At 41.1% G+C, this 26,975-nt stretch overlaps 1 protein-coding gene across 1 annotated transcript in view; it reads left to right on the forward strand.

Moving 5' to 3' along the window:
- The first annotated feature begins 4,039 nt into the window (after nt 1-4,039).
- Nucleotides 4,040-26,975, forward strand: part of LOC311012803 (uncharacterized protein) — a 28,276-nt gene continuing 5,340 nt past the window's right edge. Inside the window, exons 1-6 of the mRNA XM_084008512.1 lie at nt 4,040-4,277; nt 18,082-18,226; nt 18,346-18,441; nt 23,371-23,515; nt 23,631-23,776; nt 24,397-24,536. Coding sequence (XP_083864638.1) covers nt 4,178-4,277; nt 18,082-18,226; nt 18,346-18,441; nt 23,371-23,515; nt 23,631-23,776; nt 24,397-24,536 — 772 coding nt within the window. The 5' untranslated portion in view covers nt 4,040-4,177. The remainder of the gene's footprint in view (nt 4,278-18,081; nt 18,227-18,345; nt 18,442-23,370; nt 23,516-23,630; nt 23,777-24,396; nt 24,537-26,975) is intronic.

Here is a 26,975-nt window from a genome sequence, read left to right on the forward strand (position 1 = left end):
CCGCTGTGTTGGTGTTGCGTGGCCTTGACGCACGTCTAGGATTTGTAGGAGGTGCACGTCAGGCCCTTGCGGTGGATGTAAGGGGGGTCCGCAAGGACGTATGGGGTCCGTAAGCCCCCTTGCATTGTGTCAACGCGGAAGCATAACTTGGGCTTTAAGGCTCGGTTATGCTTCCGCGTAGTGATCACGCAATGGCCACGCAGTTGCTTGGAGACCGTGATGGTTCTGCGTTGGGTTTACGTGTCGAAATGCAATTCAGTGCCACACCGGTAAAGAGCGCTATGGTTTTTGTAAAGACTGACTGACCGACCAAGACTCTTGACGTACATCGTCCTTAGCCTCGTTATAGCCTATTTGTTTACCTTCCGGCTTTAAACATCCACAATTTTTCAGTGTTTTATTTCTTTCTGCAAAAGCAACGAGGTGCAAACAATAAAAGTATTAAAAGTTGAAATGGCGGTGTTTATGAGTGGAAACCGGAAAAGCGGTCTCCAGCGGATGTAGTTAGCGGACCAATCCCAGCCAATGCCACTGCGTTGGTGCTGCGTCGCCTCGACGTGCATCTAGGATTTTTGAGAGGTGCACGTCAGGCCCTTGCGTTGGACGTAAGGGGGGTCCGCAAGGACGTAAGGGGTCCGTAAGCCCCCTTGCGTTGCGTCAACGCGGAAGCATAACTTGGGCTTTAGAGAGGGTGGCAGGTTATAAAAGGGAGGAGACTATGAGCTCTGTAAGCTCACCTGTGCGTCTCCTCACCTGTGCGCATTCCCATCACCATCTCCTTTGTTCCCGCTGGGTTGGCACGGCGTATGTGCTGCCGAGGTGTTCCTTTGATCCCGAAGTAAGCTTGCCCTTATTTTATATAATCACTACCATCTTTATGTTGTTAAGGTTGCTGCGATCTGTTCCAAGTTTGTTTTATTGTCATTAGGGGGAATATGGTTCTCCAGAAGGCACCTTCAACACAGAATACTATTAGCTCCCTTGGTTTAGTTGAACGAGGTATGTGTAACTCGTATTTGGGCTTTTATTTTATTCCCGAGTTAATAATGAAATAAATGTTTTTCAATGAATGTATCTTTTTTATTTTTTTTATTGAAAGTGGGTGGAAGTTGTGAGTGAAATGTTTGTTTTGTCTAATCTCTTTCTTTTTTCTTTCTGTATTTCTTTTCCGTAGTTTTCACAGTGCAACAGCAATAATAAAATGTAAGCACCCGTCATGAATCTCTCTGCCTTATTTGTTGACACCAAGGGTCCGCTACAGTATCATTAGAAGAAAGTGCACATAAGCAACTGGGAGGGTTTGTTGCTGTACAGTCCGGTAATAATCAGTGGCCACTATTTAGCATGAGGAGTTGTATAGTCCGATGGCCACGGGCAGGAATGACCTCCTGTTCTGTGGTGCATCTCAGTAGAATGAGTCTGTTACTGAAAGAACTCCTCAGACAGTTCAGTCTGTTAAAGAGCAGGTGGGAGAGGTTGTCTAGGCTAGACCTGATCTTCCCCAGCATGCTCTTCTCCGACACTATGGTCAGTGAGTCCAGCTCCTCCCTCACAAAATCACTAGCCTTGAGGATCAGTTTGTAGAGTCTGTTAGCGCCGGCCGCTCTCAGTGCTTGCTGGTTGTGTGTATATGCAGTTAAGCAGGAAGATGATGGTGTCCTCAACTCCAAGTGGCGGGTAGGCGAGCTTGAGGGGTCCAGTTGAGTGTTTACCATGGTCCCACATTTTTCCAGAACAAGTCTCTCCGTGGTCTTCATGGTTAGAGCCTCCAGTCTATAGTCCTTGGAGCCGCTGGGCTACACAGGGTAGGATGTCTTCCACAGCAAGGGGACTCTCTGGAGGTTCAAGCGCATGTTGAAGACATCCTTCGCTGCACGAAGTCTCCTCCACCGGCTGCTCTCCTGGTCTTCAGTGAGGTTGAAAGGTGCATTTCTTGGTGGGTGTTCCTTTTGTGTTGTTCATGTGAATGGGACAGGTGAAGGCAGCTAATTCCACTGCTTTAATTTATATAGCCCCAGATCACATATTTACCTCAGAGGGCCTTCATTAAATAAGGACAAAATCCCTAAAATGTTAATGTTGCACTTGTTAAAGAAAACGATCTGAAAATATTTGTTAATTATCTAACAATATCAATGTTGTTTCCAAGGGTGTGATAAGAGTGTGGATGAAGCAGTAAATTGTTAGATTTTTTTTATCTGTTTTTCTGCTTTGTGATGTCACTACTCACTTCAGGGAGTCCAACACAGGTTTTAGGTTGGTTTATTTTATACAGAAGTATCCGCTACAACTTTCGCTTTGGCAAAGGTACACAGCTATTGGCCACCACTCTGACAATCCTGCTACAATGATTTGCATATGAATGTCCGTTCTACTCCTATTTTATTTCTATGACTGAAATCTACAATTTCTATTATGCAACGGAATTTATCTCTCGTTCCATGCTTCCAACCCGCTAAAATGTTGAAGATGGATTCAGTGTGTAGGCCAATCGTCATGTACCTGTATTTGATGATTATTCTTCCAACTCAACCTGGAGGTGTGCAGTTTGGAGTGCTTATTTGGTGCGTAGTACTCCTGCTTACGTTTAAACTGATTGGGATTTGTAAAAATTGGTGACAGAAAAACCATAACTATCACTTTAGTTTATGTTGAATAGATAAATAGAATAAACAAAGTAAATAAATAACCATAGCAACAGCAAGTCACAACATGGCCTGATCATTACTGAGGGACACCAGATGTGTACACACATTCTCTACTCCAGTACAAGTAAACATACTACTCAAAAAGACTTGAGGTTAAAGTACTACTGATTCAACTTATATACTCAAGTTCAAATGTACAAGTACAGGCTCCGAGATGCACTCAAAGTAGAAAGTAAAAAGTATGAAGGGCATTTTTTGCAAGGTGAATCTCAAGGCATATTAATAAGAATGTGTTTTGATAATACCCATCATTTGATGGGTATTATTGAGCCTGAAGAAAATATTGACTTAATTTCTCAGAATAATGACATACTACTAAACAACAAGTAGTATGTCAATACAACGTTATCTTGAGAAGGTTTCTATTTTTTCCATACAGTGGTAGAAAAGGGCTTCCGTAGATTTGTGTTTTAAAATGTAGGGAGTAAAATGAAAAAGAAAAAGAAATACTCAAATACAGAGATACCTGAAAATCCCGGAAGACCGCTTGCCCGGTGTCGCTCGGGGGCCTGAGTCCTTCTGATCGAGGCTCAGCCCGTGGAAGGTGTGAGGCCGGTAATAGTTATAGACATGTGCTGACTCAGTTTACGTCGCAAACTCAGTTTTACAGCTTCGGAATATGAGCAAATAATCCACTTTACGATCAAGACATATTCTAAACAACATGGATATTTGCAACTTGAAGTGGAATGTGTTTCATTCCTCTATAGCAGAGGTCTTGAAGGCTTATATTAACCCGGTGGAGGGACCCCCTATCATATAAATTGTGTTGCTTATTAAACTGATCGATAATAATGTGCAGCATGGGCTATAGTGCCATGTATAACAGTAGGTTTGTAATGATGTATGTATGTTAAGCCATTCAATTTGTTGACAGATTTATAATAGAACATACAACATTTTAATTCTATATTAGCATTTCTACATCATAATTTCACCTCCTAACATTGAACAAATTGGAAGATTTATATTTGCTTATTATAGGTTGTATTCATGTTAAATGTGTATTTTAAAATTTTAGAAGAAAATAAAATGTGTTATCTAATCATTTCGGGTACCCCTGCAGTAACTCTGCGGAACCCCTAGAGGTCGCGGACCCCTATTGAAAACCTCTGCTCTAGAGGACGCCATTACGATTTAAACGTGTCGCTCGTCAAAATCAAGAACCTCATGATAATAAAGGAAAGCGTATCACTGCCTTAAGTCCCAGTCAGTATTATTACCGCATCAAACATTGGTGTAGTTTGACGGAAAGTGTGACTTCCAGTGGAAACTGCATCGAATGAACTGTTTTTTTACAAACGTTGGCTCAGAGGTGGTGGGCGTTTCAGGACCAGCAGATACGCGAGACACAGGGTACAGACGAGGAGGCAGCTAACTGGTCCAGGACCAGCAGAGACACGGGGAACAGACGAGGAGGCAGCTCAGCAGCGAGCCAGCGGCAGACAGACTCCACCAACAGAGCCAACATGAAGGACCACAGCTTGCCCCGTATTGTCGTCATCGTGTCATGTACCGCGGTCTTTATTGCAGTGTTAATAGTGAACGCTTTGGCTGGAGCGGGCAGAGGTGAGTTCATATGACGTCACTGGGACAATGGAATGTTGTTATTGCGCTGAGTAGGCCGAGCAGGGAAAGTTACACAGCCTGTTATACTGGCTCGTTACGTCACGTTGTTTGAACCCGTGGATGTGGCAGCATGCAATAACGTAGTTGTTAGCCGTGTACGGGTCCGTTCAGCCAGATTACGTACACGCTTTGCTGTAGGCTCAAGTGTACATCAGTTTAGCATGTGTCTGAGTAGAGGAGACCGGGGACCGGGGACCAGGGTGTGGTTCCCCGGTGAGTCACATCCAACACAACATCCTTTCCCTGTTAAGTACAGTAGAGGATGTTAGAGAGGCAGGAGCCCAAGTTCATAAACAGGCACTTCAAAAAATAATAATTCAATAAATATATTCCAAGACAAATACAAATGTAGCAATGTACTAATTCATGAAACACTGAAGTGTCAGCATTTTTAAAGGGATGTGAACATATGTAGCCTGTTGAATGAGAAACCTGAGTGAGGTTGGTTCAGACAGTTTAATGATGTTTTCAAACCGTATGTCAGTAAATTAATTTACCTCTTTAATCCAGTTCCAGTGCCTCATTGCTTAACATGGAATATGCTTATAAAAACAAGAGAAACAAGAGAATATTAGGCTACTACATGTACAAGGACGTGGTAAGAAATACGGTCTTTACAAAATATATACATTTTACAACTGCAGGGCCACCGCCATCCAAACGAGGGTAATATTTGACACCAACCCAGGGAGTAACACTGCATACAACAACAAACAGTAAACACTGGGCTGCACCATAACTATTATAGAAATATTGACAATGAGACAATCCAAACATTAAACTGGAGTTGAATCCCTTTTAATCCCTTTCTGGAGACGAGACCTCTCAGTGGACTCTTCCATAGAAACAGGAAAAACCGCCAGCAGCATCTAGGCCGGCAGAACCAAGACTAGGGCCACATCCTGAGGACCCACGTTATTCTTTGGCCTGACCAAGCCCACTTCCACATTCATCTTTTTTTTTTGCCAAAAACAGTTTTGAGCGTTTAAAAATCCCTCAAAAGGGTTGGAGTAAAATCTAAAGAACAAACCAAAAACCGTATCAGCTACAGGTTGGAAAGAACAAAATCCAACAAGTGGTAATAATGAGGAACGAGTTTAGTTTGAAATCTTTCACAAACAAATGTACTTGTTGTGAAACAACAAACAACTTGATGATTCATTAAGATGACACACAATTTCACCTCATTACCACTCTAGCTATGTGACCCATTCTCCAAAACCTCAAGTCTCACCAGGGACGTAACTAGGATTTAAAGACAGGGGGGCTTTGCCCCCAGGAGAACTGTATTAGAACTACAACCAGTGAAGAAGTCACTGGTTGTAGTCAAAATTGCATTTTGACTAGGAGAAATGGTAATTAAAGATATCCACAATACATTCTTATTAGTAAAAATGATATTTTAAGATATCTACAACTTTGATTGTACTAGTCAAAACTAAATTTAAGATATCTAAAAATCCTTAAAAAGTATAAGTGGCCGTTTTATCATTTAATAGCTAGACTGGATATGTATTGCAGATATCTGTAATTCAATTCTTCCTAGTCAAAAAGAACATTTCAGATATCCACAATGACATTCTTCCTAGGACAAATGATGTCACTTTTGCCATTCATATGTATTGGGCTTTCAGTTTCAGATATCCACAATTACATTCTGGATATCTAGAATGAACATTCTGGATATCTGCAATTGAATTCTTACTAGGAAAAACTCCCATTTCAGATATCTTCAATCCAATTGTTACTAGTCATAATTTTAATTTCAGATAATGGCGTCCTGTCTACCTGTCAACAGATATCAACAATACATTTGTGAATATCTGCAATTGTATTGTTCCTAGTCATAATTCTAATTGTGGATATCCATAATGACATTTCTACTAGTCACAATGTATTTTTGGATATTCAAAATTCCATCCATCCATCCATCCATTTTCTACCGCTTATCCTGTATTCAGGGTCGCGGGGGGGCTGGAGCTGATCCCAGCTGTCATTGGGCGAAGGCAGGGTACACCCTGGACAGGACGCCAGTCTATCGCAGGGCCGACATGTAGAGACAAACAACCATTCACGCTCACATTCACACCTACGGGCAATTTAGAGTCATCAATTAACCTATCCCCATCCTGCATGTCTTTGGACTGTGGGAGGAAGCCGGAGAACCCGGAGAGAACCCACGCTTACACGGGGAGAACATGCAAACTCCACACAGAAGGAACCCGGGCCGACCCGGGGATCGAACCCAGGACCCTCTTGCTGTGAGGCGAGAGTGCTACCCACTACACCACCGTGCAGCCCGATATTCAAAATTACATTCTGGATATCTGGAATAGTTTTTCATTTTGGATATCTGAAATGAAAATTATGACTAGTAACAATTGGATTGAAGATATCTGAAATGGGAGTTTTTCCTAGTAAGAATTAAATTGCAGATATCCAGAATGTTCATTCTAGATATCCAGAATGTAATTGTGGATATCTGAAATTGAAAGCCCAATACACATGAATGGCAAAAGTGACGTCATTTGTCCTAGGAAGAATTCCATTGTGGATATCTGAAATGTTCTTTTTGACTAGGAAGAATTGAATTAGAGATATCTGCAATACATATCATGGAACTTAAAATTAATCAAAATGTTCAAATATATTGATTTTAAAATGTACATGTATGTAGTGAACCTATTTTTAGGTGATTTCTTTGATACTTAAAGATAGAGTCTACGATTTTTCACTTGAGCCAAACTTTAGCCATCCGGTCCGCATGGCTACTATTGGCTAAATGTTCCGATCCACTCTCCTGCTCACGTCTCGTCCCGACTCACTTCCGCGCTTGAAACTACGAGCGGACGAGACGCTTGTTGCCCTGAGCCGTTCAGCTATGGAGCAGGGCTCTCACGTGATTTTGGCTGAGGCTGAGGAGGGGGGGGGGGATTGTGGCGAGCGATCGTTGAGATAGGGGACGTACTGCAGTCGGGGTGAGAAAGAAATCCGACCGGCACCCGCTGCATTTACACCGATAATGTTTCATCATTCGTGGCCGTAATAAACACTATTACTGCTTTGTACATGTTGTGGAAGTCCCGGACACACCGGGAAACTAAACGGTGTCCTGCCTGAGTTCGACCCGGTGGGAATGTTCCCATTCATTGTCTATGTAAAATCAAGACAGATTCAGCAACTGCATAGCTTATTTCTCGCCTAAAATGTTTTCAGAAACACATTTCGCTGAATTATTTTCGTAAAATAAGAGGGAGGTGGGAGGCTGCGAGGGGAGAACGATACAAGCTCGGAGGAGCACAGAGGGGAGGGGTGTGTGTGTGTGTGTGTGTGTGGGGGGGGGGGGGGGGGGGGCTCAAATCGTAGAATACAGCTTTAACTGAACTTAATAACCAGATATCACATTAAACTGCGTTTAATAAACCTCTTATTTGTGTGACATCTGTAATAGTTCAGACGGAGAGAGGCTTCCAAAACAAAAACTTGCAAAAGTATAATACATTCAGATGAAGTTCTGTTGATTCAGAGAAGCTGCATGAATCAGGAAGACGCCACCGGCAGTAGCCGTAATGACGTCAAAATATACCGCGAACCGGAGCGTTTAGATAGAACTTTGTTTGTAGTGTTTAGATAGAACTTTGTTTGTAGTGTTTAGATAGAACTTTGTTTGTAGCGTTTAGATAGAACTTTGTAGCGTTTAGATAGAACTTTGTAGTGTTTAGATAGAACTTTGTAGCGTTTAGATAGAACTTTGTTTGTAGCGTTTAGATAGAACTTTGTTTGTAGTGTTTAGATAGAACTTTGTTTGTAGCGTTTAGATAGAACTTTGTAGCGTTTAGATAGAACTTTGTTTGTAGCGTTTAGATAGAACTTTGTTTGTAGCGTTTAGTAGGGCTGAACGATTTTGGGAAAAGATCTAATTGCGATTTTTCTGACAGATATTGCGATTTCGATTTGATTCACGATTTCCTTCAAATCAAGCTTCAGTGCAATATACACAATGTACAGTAACATTAAAACATTGAATGCTATTACTCTAATGCAAGGACTAAAGTTAAAAATTGCTTCCAAATGAATTTATTAACAAGAAACATGCATGTTCATTCTTTAAAGTCCTTGACCAATGGCAGTTATTACAAATGAACTAAAAGAGCCATCTTTGACTGTCTTAAAATGTGCAAAAATCCTTAACTGTAATAATTTAATTGTAAATCAAATACAAAAACTGTTATTGAAATAAAATGACCCTTCTAAAAAATATGTCAGACATTAAAATAGGTGGGTCATTCATTTATGGCTTACCACTTTTTCTTTACACTCCGCGTATAGCTGTGGGATACGCGTTAGAAGTTGGTGCGGGAGGGAATCGTATATCTGTCCAGCGTGCGGAGGAGGTTTTTAAATCCGTCTTTCCGGTGTCTTCCGCTGCTCTTATCGTACGGAGTTACACTGGCAAAAGATGCTGTAATTGTAGTCTGTTTGCTACAGTGGGCCTGATCATCATAGTCACCGGACTTTTCACCGGACTTTTTACCGGACTTTTCACCTGACTTTTTCGTCATGCACGCGTCATGCAAATGTCTGTGGTGATTTTTCAAGTGCCGGTGTTGTGCCGTAATCAGCGCCCCTGCCGTGAAATGCACCCTCTCGCGGGAGATTATATCACCGGTATATATTGGTTGTGTTTCCGCTGGATGTTGCAACTTTAGCGCGACAGGTTTTGCACAGTACCCGTTTCTGGTGCACGTCTGCAGCCTCAAACCAGAAATACTCCCAAATGACGGACGTGCTGTTTTTCTTGGCGATTAAATCCCCTAACTCCGCTTCTGGTCCAGTTGAAGTAATTTCTGACTAATTACAAATACGGAGCAGGTTAATACTGATTGGTTAGCGTGACCTGTTCACGAGTAGTCTGATTGGTGAGCTTGGCAGGATGGTCGGGAGACGGCATGTGTAAAATAGTTGACAACAGATCCTGGGTGAGTCAGGAGCGCTGCAAAAACCGCAGCTTTGGCGATCACATGATCGCGTTGTCTGAAATCGCAATTTCGGTCAGAAAACGATAAATCGTTCAGCCCTAGCGTTTAGATAGAACTTTGTTTGTAGCGTTTAGATAGAACTTTGTTTGTAGCGTTTAGATAGAACTTTGTTTGTAGTCTTTAGATAGAACTTTGTTTGTAGCGTTTAGATAGAACTTTGTTTGTAGCGTTTAGATAGAACTTTGTTTGTAGTGTTTAGATAGAACTTTGTATGTAGCGTTTAGATAGAACTTTGTAGCGTTTAGATAGAACTTTGTTTGTAGCGTTTAGATAGAACTTTGTTTGTAGCGTTTAGTAGGGCTGAACGATTTTGGGAAAAGATCTAATTGCGATTTTTCTGACAGATATTGCGATTTCGATTTGATTCACGATTTCCTTCAAATCAAGCTTCAGTGCAATATACACAATGTACAGTAACATTAAAACATTGAATGCTATTACTCTAATGCAAGGACTAAAGTTAAAAATTGCTTCCAAATGAATTTATTAACAAGAAACATGCATGTTCATTCTTTAAAGTCCTTGACCAATGGCAGTTATTACAAATGAACTAAAAGAGCCATCTTTGACTGTCTTAAAATGTGCAAAAATCCTTAACTGTAATAATTTAATTGTAAATCAAATACAAAAACTGTTATTGAAATAAAATGACCCTTCTAAAAAATATGTCAGACATTAAAATAGGTGGGTCATTCATTTATGGCTTACCACTTTTTCTTTACACTCCGCGTATAGCTGTGGGATACGCGTAGAAGTCGGTGCGGGAGGGAATCGTATATCTGTCCAGCGTGCGGAGGAGGTTTTTAAATCCGTCTTTCCGGTGTCTTCCGCTGCTCTTATCGTACGGAGTTACACTGGCAAAAGATGCTGTAATTGTAGTCTGTTTGCTACAGTGGGCCTGATCATCATAGTCACCGGACTTTTCACCGGACTTTTTACCGGACTTTTCACCTGACTTTTTCGTCATGCACGCGTCATGCAAATGTCTGTGGTGATTTTTCAAGTGCCGGTGTTGTGCCGTAATCAGCGCCCCTGCCGTGAAATGCACCCTCTCGCGGGAGATTATATCACCGGTATATATTGGTTGTGTTTCTGCTGGATGTTGCAACTTTAGCGCGACAGGTTTTGCACAGTACCCGTTTCTGGTGCACGTCTGCAGCCTCAAACCAGAAATACTCCCAAATGACGGACGTGCTGTTTTTCTTGGCGATTAAATCCCCTAACTCTGCTTCTGGTCCAGTTGAAGTAATTTCTGACTAATTACAAATACGGAGCAGGTTAATACTGATTGGTTAGCGTGACCTGTTCACGAGTAGTCTGATTGGTGAGCTTGGCAGGATGGTCGGGAGACGGCATGTGTAAAATAGTTGACAACAGATCCTGGGTGAGTCAGGAGCGCTGCAAAAACCGCAGCTTTGGCGATCACATGATCGCGTTGTCTGAAATCGCAATTTCGGTCAGAAAACGATAAATCGTTCAGCCCTAGCGTTTAGATAGAACTTTGTTTGTAGCGTTTAGATAGAACTTTGTTTGTAGCGTTTAGATAGAACTTTGTAGCGTTTAGATAGAACTTTGTTTGTAGCGTTTAGATAGAACTTTGTTTGTAGCGTTTAGATAGAACTTTGTAGCGTTTAGATAGAACTTTGTTTGTAGTGTTTAGATAGAACTTTGTTTGTAGTGTTTAGATAGAACTTTGTTTGTAGTGTTTAGATAGAACTTTGTTTGTAGTGTTTAGATAGAACTTTGTTTGTAGTGTTTAGGTAGAACTTTGTAGCGTTTAGATAGAACTTTGTTTGTAGTGTTTAGATAGAACTTTGTAGCGTTTAGATAGAACTTTGTTTGTAGTGTTTAGATAGAACTTTGTAGCGTTTAGATATAACTTTGTTTGTAGTGTTTAGATAGAACTTTGTTTGTAGTGTTTAGATAGAACTTTATTTGTAGTGTTTAGATAGAACTTTGTAGTGTTTAGATAGAACTTTGTTTGTAGTGTTTAGACTAGGGGTGTGACGAGATCTCGCAAGATTAAAGTTGATGATATTTCTCGTCGCGTTAAAAATCTGTCTCGCGAGATTTGTGAGCTATACATAGCTGAAGGTGCGTGTCCACAGGGGCGATTTTAAACGCGTGTGGACGCGCCGCTTCCCAGTATTGCACGCTTGGTGGGCTGCCACTAGAGGATGATTGACAGGCGCTCTCCTTCAAACAACAGATTTTTGCAAGCGTTCGCGAGCGTTCCCGAGGCGGCGAGTCGAGCCCGGCGCCTCTGATTAGCATAAAGTAGATTCGACTTCAACTTTAGGCAAATGAGGAGCGGCCAACTCGCGCGCCGTCTCTCGACATTCGCCGCAACGCTACCAGAATGCATTGCACGGCTTTTCACATAGACAATGAATGGGACGCGGGGAAACACCGCTGCCTGTGGACACGCACCTTGAGGTTTTACAGACAGCTGTTACTGACTGGGAACTTAAAAAACCCAACCACGGCATCGCTTATTGTTACCGACAATGCACGTAATATGGACGTGGCCGTGTGCGACGCGGGATTGAAGTCACACATCTGTTTTGCGCACACTATAAATCTTGCAACCCAAGCTGGCTTCGGTGTTCCCCGCCTCGCTCGTTTATTCGGGCGGGTGAGACGTGTGACTGCTTTTTTTCATCGTAGTTCAGCGGCTACCTCGGTGAAAATGTCCAAGCAGAAACGGCTACAATTACCATCACACAAGTTAATGACGGGCACGTTGGATATGCTGGCTCGTTACCTTGAGGAGCAAGCTGCCATAGCAGCATCACCAGCCCAGAGATAAGACAAAACTCCCGAAGCATTGATACACTTGACAGCTGCGATGTCAGAGATGCTGTAGATGCTGTAGTTGCAGCATGTTGTTCATGACATACTTGGTCAGGCTCCGTTTGCACTATTTGCACTCTGTATTGACAAAGTAGAACTTTGATTTGGTTTTGCACATATTTACACTTGGGAAAAAGAAAATATTTTATTTTATTTTAACTTTTATAAATTTTAGTTTTAGTTTAAATTTGTGAAAGAAGAAAATTATTAAAAGATCATGCTTACATCATGCATGTAAAGAGTTATAATAAAATATTTAAAAATGCATGTGCAACTCTGTTAAATTAAAGTCTGTTGGTCCAGTCATATATTTTGTCATTGTAGTTTTCTTAAAATCTCGTCTCGTCTCGTTCTCGTGGACCCAATATCGTGTCTCGTACGCCTTTGTAGTTACACTGATACGAAGTCTAAGTTCCAATCACTGAGGTATAGTGTTCTTGAAATTGCACCATTTTTTCCTCAGAATGTTCAAGTAATTTGTAGTGTTCTGTAAATAGCATTATTTGTGGTGTGTACATTTTGAGAATATGCTTGTGCTATTTTGGACCAAAGTAAAACAAAGGAAACAAATCTGAAGTTGCCGTTATTTTTAAGTTATTATGCCATAATCTTACCGGTCCGGCCCACTTGGGAATAGATTTTCCTCCATGTGGCCCCTGAGCTAAAATGAGTCTGACACCCCTGCCTTAAATAAAGCACACATGGAGTTGTTTAATCATTATTAAATCATATTTTATCATTTGGACATTGTGTGGCATTGTATGTTTAATTTGTAATGCACAATGCCTATTTTGCATTTCAGTCACACATTGATAGCAATATCTGCAATATGTTTATGTGCTTTAACACTTAAATTTCCCTATAGGGATAAATATAGTACTTTACTTTAAAATATACATCACATTCTAAATATTAGGCTATTACTTTGAAGTTATACAGCAGTTTTCATTATTATTTAATTATGTATGTTGAAACAAATGAGACACACACACTCAGTTAGGATATTGGAAGGCCTTCCACTATCAGTGACTTGGGCGTAGACAATATCACATTCCTTGGTGGAGACGTCAGTGTCACTGTCGATCATAAATGATCGCTACTATAATGTTGTCACCAGTCTTGTCTTCTCCCAGCGTTGTCTGATATCACTCCTATAAACCGGCCACAGTCCTGTCGTTGTGCAACTTTTCAAGCTTGAAAGCCCCCCCCCCCCCCCCCGTATCGCAACCACAGGTACTGTGTTAGCCGCTGTTGTTAAAATTGATACTTATCAGAGGGGTATTCCACCAAACTCGCTAATTAAGGCGGCGCTTACCTAGTTAAGCCTGGTTAGAACTAACGCCAACTTCCACTTGCGGCTAAACCCGTTCCATTAACGCATTTCAGCCGCGCCTTGTTGAGGCTAATTCAAGCCAACGTTGTCGTGTGTTACACGCGTTCATGGGATATGAAGCCAGACCAGAACCGTGAATGTCGAATCATCGAGAAAATGGCAGAAAACACCAGAGCAAAAATTATTGATGGAACTGTAGGAGGAGTACAAACCCATCATAACCAAAAAAGGGAATACTGTAGTGATAAATAAAAAATTGCGAGGCTGCTTGGGCAAGAATTGCCGAGCGATTAAAAACGGAAGTACCATAAGAGTAACATGTTCTAATATAACACTGACTACGACTTCTCAAACGTGAGGATAGTGTAGAGGTAATGCGCCGGCTTTGCACGCGGCCGGCCACGGTTCAATTCCCGACTATGGAAGTTTGTGAAACTTCTTTCTTTGGCCGGAACTCACTCACTCGTTCTCTCTTTCTCTCTCTCTCCCTCTCTTTCTCTCTCTTTTTTTTAAGATAGGTCTAGTAAATGCATCTACATTGATCAACTCATTTATCTCAACAATTCAATGAACACATTCAATGAACCTATTAATGAACTCACCTGAAAGGAATTTATGTGGCTGAAAATTGCATGCAGCAATGCCTTTGTCATTGGGATCTATATAATAACATATTTATGCCTATCATGTTTTTGCAAGTTATATTTGGGTTCTGGGGAAATTGTATGACATATTTATCATAGTTAAGGTAAAATGTTGGTCTAATTCTCTGATCTAAAGACAATTATACAGGCAAAAATAACAAACAAAACAAAAAAAACACACATGAGATGTCCTCGCCGGGATGTGAACCTGAGATGCCCACATTCGGGGGCAGGAGCATCACCACTGACCCAATTGGGGGCTTTAGATAATGATATGGCCAGTCGGTCTTAAACAAAATAAACGATTTATTCATATTTTTTAAATTGCAAGCATGTATTTTTAGACGCTTGATGAAAATATAGTCTGTTTGTACTTCATATATGTAATTCTGGTAATTTTTGGTCTTTCACGTGACGAAATCATGAGGACTAGGCTTGGCGGAACCTTCTGCTGGTACAGTTGTTTCCGACAGACGGACTTCTCTGAAACCCCTGCTAAAGTAAGCCTGATGGTTAGCCTGCCCCGGAGCAGGCTAGTTTGGTCGGATAAATTCCCATGGTTACTTAGCGGAGAGTGCCTCAAGTCACATTGATGGAACGCAACTCTCACTAAAGGTAGCGAGGCTTATCGAAATTAGCCCGGCTTTGCGCTTAGCGAGTTTGATGGAATACCCCACAGGTCTCCAGAGTTCAGCTGGAGCCTGTACTACGAAGCGAGTTCAACATACCCAGGGTATCTTACAGAGATCCAGCTTAAGTAACCCTAACAAAGGCAATCGGGGGGGATAAGCGGTCCCACGAAGCTGGTTATCAACTCGTTAACTCAACCCAGGGTTTACCTGTCCAGCTGTGAGCGCGTGCACATGAAAGAGGCGGCGTTTGCAGCATTTGACCAATCACATACATGGATCAGTCTACGGCAGCGGAGCAGCGTATTTCACGTACGAGGAGCGAACCATAATCTTACAGAAATACGAAGAAGTTAAACATATAATACAGGCAAAAGGCAACAGTTTCATCTGCCAAATGCAGGAAGGACAGCTGGCAAAAACTCACCGACTGTGTGAATGCAGAAGTCGTATTAATATTATTAGTAGTAGTATAATATGACTACCCCATCATAAGGACACTACTAGAGCTGACTGATTAAATGATTTCCTTAACTTCGCTGATAGCTTAGTGGTGGAGTTACCGCCCCATGTTACGAGGCTCCTTGGAGCGGCCCCGGTTCGAATCCGCCTTTCGGCAGTCTTTTAAACCATGTCGTCGCTCTCTCTCGTCTCTTTAACTCTTATGATGTCCTTCAGCAATAAAAGACCAAACATATAACTTTAAATGATGAATGTGTTTCTTGGATGTATTCTTATAACGTGGTTTATGACAATATCAGCCCCATTCTTTCAGCTGCAATCCCGGCGGTGTAAAACGGACTTGGGAGCAAATCAAATAAATATAAAAACATAATTCAAAGTGGTAAGTAGGCTGTACGCTGACAAAGAAAAGTCTTTCCCTCCGATGAGAATCTGTATCTCTCATATAAAACATCGTCAGACACAGACAAAAGGGTTTTGCCGGTCTCTGTACACTCTATAGTTCTCCTACGAGACCCTCTCACGATCCACCGACCTTTTTTTTTTTTTTTATATCCGCGCACCAAGAGAGCTGATTGGTCAGTCGGCGGTGTGTTTCTCCACGTTGATCTCTTATCAGGAACATAACCTGCTCCGGAGCAGGTTAGCTCCACAGCATAAGTTACCATGGCGATCTACCCCGGTAAGAAGTGAACCAGCGTCGTAGGACGGAAAACCCAGAGTTAACGCTTAAGTTACCTCGCTAAGCACAAATCCTGCTTCGTAGTACAGGCCCCTGCTCTGTCACGTGAAGCGTAATGTTTTTCCCCACCAGCATACACAAATACCACGGTCTGAGCCAATCAGAGGCAGAGTAAGGGCGGGCCTTCACCTCTGATTGGCTGACCGCTGTATTACCTTTGTATTGGCTGTATTCTTCTTAGTTGAATGTTGTTGGGAAAAAGAAATCAGAGTGTAGAAGCTTAGAAGACCGGGTGGTCGTAGTTCTAAGAACAGGTTGTTTGATTCAGTCCCGGTTAGTGCTGGGTGTTAATCCACCGACTCTCTACTAGTGTTGTCACGATACCAACATTTTGGTACCGGCAACATGTATTTCGGTACTTTTCGATACTTTTTCAAATAAAAAGAGAATGCAAATAATGTAATTACTGACTTTATTTTAATAGAAAATCTTCGAACAATAACTTATTAATCAGTAAATAAAATACCACAAAGACAAGCTTTTCTAAAGCACACAATTTTAAAATAATGCATGTATGCATTTTACATTTAATTTTTTTCTTCCAGAGCTACTTTTGTTAAGAGTGAATGGGGGTGGCGCTTTTAGCACTGAATGTGGCTTTTTTTCCTGAGTAAATGACCTGTCGTTCCCTTCAGTGTGCAGGTCTGCGTGCTTGTCCTTTAGGTGTTTGGCTAAGTCGGAGGTGTTTCTGCCGTTAGCCATGCATGTTTTTAAACACCGTCTACACAGTGGTGCATCGGCGTTAACTACCTCGCCTCGCTCATTTGTTTTTAAGCTAAAGTACTGCCGTATCGCACTTCACGCCCCTGGTTTGTCCACAAGTTGCGGCGTGGTGACGCAGTGGAGGTTCTAGACCAATTTTACTGAGGGGGCCTGGCTGGGGCCAGAGGTTTTGTCAGAGGGGCACATTCAACCCGGGGCGTATTATTAGTTCCGCCTTTTGCGTCGGCGTAAAAGGCGGAACTGATTAATACTGTATTATTCTTTGTTCGGAGGGGGGGCCACAGGGGGGTCCAGACTCAGTGTTACAGGGGCCCTGGCCCCTGCTGGCCCCCCCCCAGAACCGCCACTGTGGTGACGGTTGCAGCAGCCACTCTCCTCTCTGTGCTCCCCCCTCCCTCTCCAACGTCTCTCTCTCCAAGCTTTCCTCCTGCTCCGTTTGTTGCTCCAGTCCACGCTGCTCGCTAACTTGCTAGCTGTTTCCTCCGGTTTGCTTGCTTTGTCTTTTTATCTCCCCAAGCTGCGGCTCGCTCCTCGTCCTCTCAGCTGTACTAACAACGCGGTGACGTCACATGGCGAGTTCGCCGCGCTGTTGCGGGCGCTGCAAGTACCGGTCCCGTCCAAATGCAATATAGTACTGTTTTAAATGCCTCAGTACCCCGGTACCAAATTAGTACCGGTATACCATGCAACCCTACTCTCCACCAACCAGAGGCCACCACATCCAAACAGGCCAACGTATGTGTGTCTCAGAAGGAATGGCCTTCCAATCTCTGTGGCTCAGATACGGTAAAATAGCCGACATTATGCATTTATTAAGAGTACGACCAGAGATTACAGAGCCCCCCCAGCGTCTCAGCACCAGGCAGCCACAAACCCAAGCAGTGAATTAAACACTGCTTATAATATCACCGAAGAAGAGCATTTTACGTTTATTTTTGCGATTGCGTGTTGCTTAAGATTTAAATAAAGAGAAAAAAATGTATCTTTGTCTTTTTTTTCTTCTTATCTGTATTCCTGTTAATAGTCATTCACATCCTTTATTGAGAAATTACCAGTGTACATGGGAACTGTAAAGAAAGGTGCAGTGAAACATTTTGGGTGCACCTAAATGAAAAAGTGATTTGCACCATTATGACCAATGTAAACAGCTGGTCTGGAGCCCTGCTTGTTCCCTGCAGCCTGCACTCCCCTCATCAGTTAGGTCCGAGTCGGGACCTCTTGTTGGTCACAGTCTGGAGCCCTGCCCATTCAGCTGGAACACTGACTGAGAGCCAGGATCAATGTGTGACTTCAGTAATGGTCTTATTGTTGTTTTCCAGGTCCTTTCCATTCTACTACAGGTAATGTGTCTGGCCGCTATGAGACAGACATCACTCCAGCTGCCTGGACCTTCTCTATCTGGGGTGTCATCTATGCCTGGCTAACCCTGATGGTCTTATACATGACTACATATGTGTTCAGAGGGTAAGCTCACATAAAATAGTCCCGCTAAATGTGGAATCCTGTAGATTCAACCTGTCTGATACAACTCGATCTCAGAGCAGCAAGCAGTTGAAACTTGATCTTTCTCTTCCTTTAAATAGATCTTGGGCTCAGTGTCTGTTGCCATACTCCTTCTATTTTTGCTGGCTGACCAACATGGTGATGAACGTGATATGGCTGCTGCTGTGGGACCGGGAGTATGTCTTCTGCTTATTACTTCATATATTTACACAGCAAAACACCAACAGTTATGAAAGAGAGTGTAAGTGTAACGTTGACTTGGTAAAAGATAGTGTGTGTGCTCTAATCTGTAAGTAAAAAAAGAAAGATGTGTTCTGTAAATCAAAACTAGATTTAATATGTTGAAATGTGCGCAGGCCATTTCCATCATAGATATCACTAAGGTGCTGAATCCCTCGATCTCCCCATTGTGGGAATTGAATAGGTTTACCCCCAATTCGTAGATTGGAATTGTTAAAAATTGGGTTGTTTGAATGCCATTACATTGTGATGTTACATAGCTTTTCCACACAACGCCAGGTTGAGATCAATTGGAATATAATCGGCCAAATTTTAACTTGCACATTTTAGTTGGTAAGTTAGATAAGAGGACTTCTCTGAGAGACCAAGGATGCACTATATTTTCTTCTAATGGGCGCCACGAGATATTGGCTATGGGATTAAACCAAACAGTAAGTGAGTGAAGGGTAAAAGCCCAAGAAAAATAAATATAAAAATAAAATTTGTGGGCAAAGACAACCCTCTGTCCCGTTTATTTCGCTGGATGGTTGGAGTTTTCAGACGAGGCTTCTTACCCCTCCAGATAAATCTGTTGATATCTTTGTGTAATTTTTCCCAGCTTCCCGCTGAGGGAGCAAGCGGTATCATAGAACTTACAAAATTAACTCTCCTCACCATGGCCAGAGGACAGCTTTTTCTCTGCGCATTTTGCGTTGCTTTTCGGTAAAAGAAATAAGAACAAAAAGTATTTAAAAAAGTGATTTTATTCTCTCTCTAGCTAACGTTAGCTTGTTTGTAGCTAGCTGAATCCATTAGCTAGCTAACGTTAGCTAGCTCTTTTAGTCAGCACTATGAAACCAATGTAGTAAGCAATTTACCTATTAGTTATTATGGTTTGCTTGTAACTTATTTTTGCAGCCATTAACAACAGGTAAGCTTTAGCAAGCAAATGACCGATACGGTTATGTTTTCTGATGTTAGTAGGATCATATTATGCTAGCTAAGTTAGCTTATGATACGTTGTCTAAAAGCATTATGTCTAACTAGTTAGCTAACGCAAATGGGCAAATTGCGCAGAGAAAAAGCTGTGCTCTGGCCATGGTGAGGTACCCCTCGTGGGAATGCAATCATGTGATTGGCTGAAAACGAGGGAGGCATCTGATTGGCTACAGAGAGTTCCTTGTTGAAAAAATGCATTTGTGAATCCAGCTACGTCAGGAGTGTCTCAAAAATCCACAAATAAATACAGACCAGTTCACGAACAAATGCAAACAAGTTCACAAATGAAAAGCGTCTTTTAAATTCAAGTTTAAAAGTTTGTATATAAATGTAACAACATACAAATACATTTTTGATGAAAATTGCAAATATTTTTTAAATTCATATGTTTATGGATTTATATTACATTTATTTAAAACGAAATGTATTTGTGAGAAGAGAGTCGTTTATATATAAATCACAAAATACATTTGTGAATCCGTCTCTGTGCATTCATTATTAATGAGACTGAACTGACCCCATATGGATTTGCTCCACAGCTCCAATACCAATGTTACGCTTTATCACAACAGCCACTCCTCTAGATTTTGTGTTTACCGAGGAAAAACCCAGAACATGATACATCTTATTACTCAATCTTTTTTCATCCTTGTGAATGGATGGATGGATGACCAAATGGGTCTCTTGCAATAAAGCAATGTCTACTTTTCTCCTTCTGAGCATCTCCAATATACTTGCCCTTTTGTGAGGCATATTAAGGCCGCGCACAGTTAGTGATAGAACATTCAATTCAGTCATAGGTGATCTGTAGAAAATGCATTTAAAGCAGACTTAAAGTGTAAGTTTGGCGGAAATTGAAAATAAAGCTATTTTCTGAATGAAAATACATCAACTAAGCCGTGGAGGAAGTAATTATTGCTCATCACGCAGTTCAGAGCTAGCACGGGTCGGAGCTAGAGTCCAAAATCGCAAACAGTGGGTTAGCATGGGGCAGACAGCCACACGCTTTCAAAATCGCATTTTTAAACCACTAACATTGCTCAAAACAGCGCCAAACCTCGTCAGCAGCTTGCTCTGGGTGTCTACACATAAAACGAAGCACCAACAACTCAGTTCATGAACCCGAAGTTTATAACAGAAGACAGTTAAGAACACTCACCAATTCTACCCCTGCCAGCTCCTCGCGAAGGATAGTCCGTAAGTGTCGATTACCGAACGCAATGCAAAAGTGAAAGTGAAACTGAAGATTTCGCCCAGAATAAAACGAGTATACTTTTAAATTAGTGGCAGTTTGGCCAAATATAAGTTAATAACGGTGGGTAAAAACGTCGGGATAGTTTGTATACACTTCCAATCAGTTCAAGACAGCAGCCTTATCTGAAGCACATACATGTCACGCGAGATCTCACACGGGAACTCGTTCGGTAATCGACACTTACGGACTATCCTTCGCGAGGAGCTGGCAGGGGTAGAATTGGTGAGTGTTCTTAACTGTCTTCTGTTATAAACTTCGGGTTCATGAACTGAGTTGTTGGTGCTTCGTTTTATGTGTAGACACCCAGAGCAAGCTGCTGACGAGGTTTGGCGCTGTTTTGAGCAATGTTAGTGGTTTAAAAATGCGATTTTGAAAGCGTGTGGCTGTCTGCCCCATGCTAACCCACTGTTTGCAATTTTGGACTCTAGCTCCGACCCGTGCTAGCTCTGAACTGCGTGATGAGCGATAATTACTTCCTCCACGGCTTAGTTGATGTATTTTCATTCAGAAAATAGCTTTATTTTCAATTTCCGCCAAACTTACACTTTAAGGAAAGACGCAGGTATATAGCTATCAATGATCTTCCGTAGCATAGATGGAGTTCGATTACAAATGATGCACAACAACACACACACAAATGCACACAACAACAAAACCAACAGACTACACATGAGGTCAGACAAACATTCCCCACATTCCCCGTCCCCTCCCAGAATTGGATGGAAAAACCAGTCCATCCGAAACCCAATCCCCATCAGACTACTGTGACGAAGTGTAAGAAGATAGATGGATACCCATCCCTCTCCCTTAAAATTAACCCTACCTGATTAGTTGATAATTTCTTTGGTTGAAAAAAAAAAAGGAGAAAAATAGAACAAAAAGATGTAAATCAGATAAGGCTAGTGATAAATCAAGCAAGCCAACATAGACTTAACTCAATTTTAACTCATATTTCATTTTAACTCATATACCAGCGGTAGTGAAACAACAAGGCTTCCCCGGCCACTTTGACTCAGGTGGGCCGTTTACCTCCTGTGATAGACTGTCCAGGGTGTACCTCGCCTTCGCCCAATGACAGCTGGGATCGGCTCCAGCCCCCCCGTGACCCTGAATACAGGATAAGCGGTAGACAATGGATGGATGGATGGATGGATGGATGGATGGATGGATGGATGGGCCGTTTACCCTTAGGGGACCTCAGTGCATGACGTACCCGGATGTAAACAAACCAACGTGTAGTATGAGGAACTACAGTGGTAAACAATCGTCTCCATTTGAGTACATATTACTTATCCTCAAATGATGCAATGAACCTCTCTGCCTCCGACACCTCCCGGAAAAGATGCTGATCAGATCTGTTGATCAGCCTGATGGTAGCCGGGTAGAGTAGGAAGGCTTGCATACCTAGGACACGGGCTCTGTTCATCACCGGGTAACAGGGACGTCTGCGCTTACTCGTATGGTCACTGAAGTCCGCGGTGAAGATGATGGTACGGCTGGCGATCTCCACTGGGTTCTTTCTGGAGTTTTGTTTGTTTATTTATTTGGATCTCTTTTAGCCCAATTGGGCTATTCTTCCAAGAGTCCATAGCATAAAAACATTACAGAATACAATACAAACACAATACAATATAACTGAAACACAATATACAACAGACACAAACCAAAAAACATACATTACAACACATGAATGGCATTATACACACAAAACAAAACTTATACAGATAATATTAAATAAAAACTATACCCTCAATCACAATCATGCAATTAAAATAAAAAAGTTCAAATACTTCTTAGAAAATACCCCTAATGTTTTGTTTAAAATGTTTTTCTGGTAAATTCCTAGTGAGATCAGGTAAACAATTCCATAGCTTTACAGCCCGAAAACAAAACATCCTTTTACCAGTTACAAGCCTAGTCCTGGGTGAAACATAATCACTTGTGCTAGCTGCTCTCGTGCTAACTATCTGTCTTTTACCTGCTGGAATCTGCTTATCAACAGTTTTGGCTTCTTTTTAACATGTAAGTTATAAAATAATTTAAGAACATTTCTAGCTATTATATCCCTGATATGACCACTCTAGTTTTTTGTATCGCTCTTCAATAGGGGTATCATTTGGACATCTAAGAATAATTCTTGCAGCCTTATTTTGTGCAGCCTGGAGTCTACTTATTTCTCCCACTCCAGCATTACCCCAAACGGCAGCACAATAATTCACCTGACTGACTATTAAAGCGTGGGTCACTTGTCTTAATATTTTTGTGGGTAAATATGTGGCTATTCTACCAACCATAACAGCAGTCTGAACCAGCTTCTTACATAGATTAGATATGTGTGGTGTCCAAGACAGATGACTATCGAGTTGAGTGGAGTCCTTGAGGATTTGTTTTTTTTATACTCAAAACAACCAACAATCACCATTTTATTTGGTTGTAATCTCAAGACCACTGACGACAGTTGAAGGTCTTTTCTGATCGTATTCTGTTTCTATGGTTATGACTGACACTACCAAGGCCTGAGATAATGACTGCGTTAATGTTAACGCACTGATTACAAACCTCTGAAATGTGCACTTGTAAAGGAAACCACTGACCAAACACTGCTGCCACTCTCTCTTTTTCTGTCTTGCAGGTTGATGCTAGCAGCTCTGATTGTCTTGATCGGCGTGGTGATTTCCAGCTACACTGCCTTGTACTTCTGTTGCTATGCCACTGATTACTATGGTCTCTGGTTGAAGGCATACCATCGCAAAGACCTGGCCTGTCTCAAAATACTGGTATTGCACACTCCGTATGAGCAGATGTTCTCTTTGTAACAATGCTGTCTCAGTCCTAAAGACTGTCCCCTGTGAATTATGTCACCTTTGTGCTCATAAATGTTCATCTGTTCAGCTCCAGAATGGTCTGGCTCTCTACACCACATGGACCTCCATTGCTTCTCTGATCAACTTTTCATTGGTCCTCCACCTGTGGGGTGTGGCGAGGAGCACAGCAGCAACAGCTTCCCTGTGCATCCTGTTTGCCGAGGTGGTGGGATGGTAAGCTTAGATCGGACTAGGTTCAATTACAGACATTTCACAAGTAAAAGAGAGCTCGACTTCTGACAATGCTGTTATTTTAAATCCACCACTTAAACATACTATGAGGTTTTTTGTTGATTTTGGTGATCCCCATGGACAAAAGCTGAAGTGACTCCAAAAACCGGAGTCACTTTAGAAAATGTCTCACTTTACTCCAGCAAGGTCTGACAGTCTGCCCCGCTCAGTTCTTGTTCTCCAGGGCCCCCCTTCCCCAACAGAAATCTTCTTAGTGATGGTCTCCTTTATATGGAGGTCATAGAGATGCATCAATATGAAATTAAGACTTTTTCATTACCACGTAACAGTTCCTCAGAGTAACTTTAATGGGAGGAACTAATGGTGCTTTGCATATTAGCTGCCATAGTACTAGGTAGGATAAGTACTATAGGTACTATAACATTTCTTCTGCTTGATTGGAAGAAAATACAACAGCTGCTTCACTGCGGAAAGACTCTTTCAGTATCAACCTTTTACTTTGTCATTTCAGTCATCAGCAACATTCCATTCATTATTAAAATGATGGGACACTCATCACTGCATTTAATTGATTGACTGGTGGTTCCTTTGGCTGTGTGCAGGTTCCTCCTTGAGAACTGGGTGCTGGACCGTTGGGTGCGTAACATCCTGACAGTGTACCCCGTGGTGATTGTGGCTCTGGTTGGAAACATCCTCAAACATTTTAACCCCGATGATCCTACTCCAAATTCTGTGTTTATGGGTGAGTTTACATTTTGGTACATTTTGTATATCTTGTAAATTACCCCACTAATAATGCATGGAATGTTACCAAACTTCTGTAGTAGTACACATAGGGTCTGTACTCACAAAACGAGGCATTTGAAAGTTTGTACACCAGGAGTTTATTTAAAAGAACACTTGCCTGATAGCTTCTATCCTCGGCTGCTATTGCTACCGCAGCGTAGACGCCAGCCGATGCCGTGCCGAGTATGAAAAAGTTTCGCTGATTTTTTATAAATGCTTGTATTATCAGGTCAACAAGTGTTGACAAGCGTTGACCGGATAATGCAAGCATTTATAAAAAATCAGCAAAACTTTTTCATACTCTTGCGTGAAACTCGCGTCACAGCTTCGGCTGGGTAAACACGGAAGTGGCGCCTACGCTGCGGTAGCAATAGCAGCCGAGGATAGAAGCTATCAGGCAAGTGTTCTTTTAAATAAACTCCTGGTGTACTTATAAACTTTCAAATGCCTCGTTTTGTGAGTACAGACCCTATGTGTACTACTGCAGAAGTTTGGTTACATTCCATGCATTATTAGTGGGGTAATTGTACCATAGTGCTAGTACTAAGCCATTCGGCTGATAGCCCTATCTTGACCAATGCTGATAATCGCTAAAAATGCTTCTGAGGGGGTATTTGGCTGGATGTCATGGTGGAAATTACCTAGGGTGCATTTCACTCCAAACCATCACTTTAAATATACAATTTTGTTGTGATTTAATTGCAATAATCCGATCAAAGGGTTGCAGAAATGGTAAATGGACCTGCATCTCTACAGCACTTTGAGTGGTCGAAAAGACGGATCGATTGGAGCTATGCTATGCTAACACTGTCATCTAGACATAAACACAGCAGTATAGCGTAGCTTAATTCACATTGCTTAATTTGCATTGCATCAATTTCCTTTTGGTTCTTTGCATTACATTTACATTTAGGGCATTTAGCAGACACTTGACTTTCTATGCAATTTGTGAAAAAGATGCTTCTTCTTTGTGAACACACTTCACCAGCACCTGTCCTATCTTTCAAGCATAGGCAAACAGCGAAATGTGTTATGTGAATCCTAGATAGTGTTGCACAGTATACAGGTATTAGAAAAGTATTGCAATACACAATTTCTATTAGGAGTGGTAATTTAAATATGACAGTGTTAATATGAGTTGTTAGGAAAAAGTTCTTTCTAAACACTACAAACAAAGTTCTATCTAAACACTAAAAAACAAAGTTCTATTTAAACACTACAAACAAAGTTCTATCTAAACGCTACAAAGTTCTATCTAAACACTACAAACAAAGTTATATCTAAACGCTACAAAGTTCTACCTAAACACTACAAACAAAGTTCTATCTAAACACTACAAACAAAGTTCTATCTAAACACTACAAACAAAGTTCTATCTAAACGCTACAAAGTTCTATCTAAACACTACAAACAAAGTTCTATCTAAACACTACAAACAAAGTTCTATCTAAACGCTACAAAGCGCTACCTAAACACTACAAACAAAGTTCTATCTAAACACTACAAACAAAGTTCTATCTAAACGCTACAAAGTTCTATCTAAACACTACAAACAAAGTTCTATCTAAACACTACAAACAAAGTTCTATCTAAACGCTACAAAGTTCTATCTAAACACTACAAACAAAGTTCTATCTAAACGCTACAAAGTTCTATCTAAACACTACAAACAAAGTTCTACCTAAACACTACAAACAAAGTTCTACCTAAACACTACGAACAAAGTTCTATCTAAACACTACAAACAAAGTTCTATCTAAACGCTACAAAGTTCTATCTAAACACTACAAACAAAGTTCTACCTAAACACTACAAACAAAGTTCTACCTAAACACTACAAACAAAGTTCTATCTAAACACTACAAACAAAGTTCTATCTAAACGCTACAAAGTTCTATCTAAACACTACAAACAAAGTTCTATCTAAACGCTACAAAGTTCTATCTAAACGCTACAAACAAAGTTCTATCTAAACGCTACAAACAAAGTTCTATCTAAACACTACAAACAAAGTTCTATCTAAACACTACAAACAAAGTTCTATCTAAACGCTATAAACAAAGTTCTATCTAAACGCTACAAACAAAGTTCTATCTAAACACTACAAACAAAGTTCTATCTAAACACTACAAACAAAGTTCTATCTAAACACTACAAACAAAGTTCTATCTAAACACTACAAACAAAGTTCTATCTAAACACTACAAACAAAGTTCTATCTAAACACTACAAACAAAGTTCTATCTAAACGCTACAAACAAAGTTATATCTAAACACTACAAACAAAGTTCTATCTAAACGCTACAAACAAAGTTATATCTAAACACTACAAACAAAGTTCTATCTAAACGCTACAAAGTTCTATCTAAACACTACAAACAAAGTTCTATCTAAA

The sequence above is a fragment of the Eutrigla gurnardus genome (genome assembly GCF_963514095.1).
Source record: "Eutrigla gurnardus genome assembly, chromosome: 4".
Taxonomy (NCBI): Eukaryota; Metazoa; Chordata; class Actinopteri; order Perciformes; family Triglidae; genus Eutrigla; species Eutrigla gurnardus.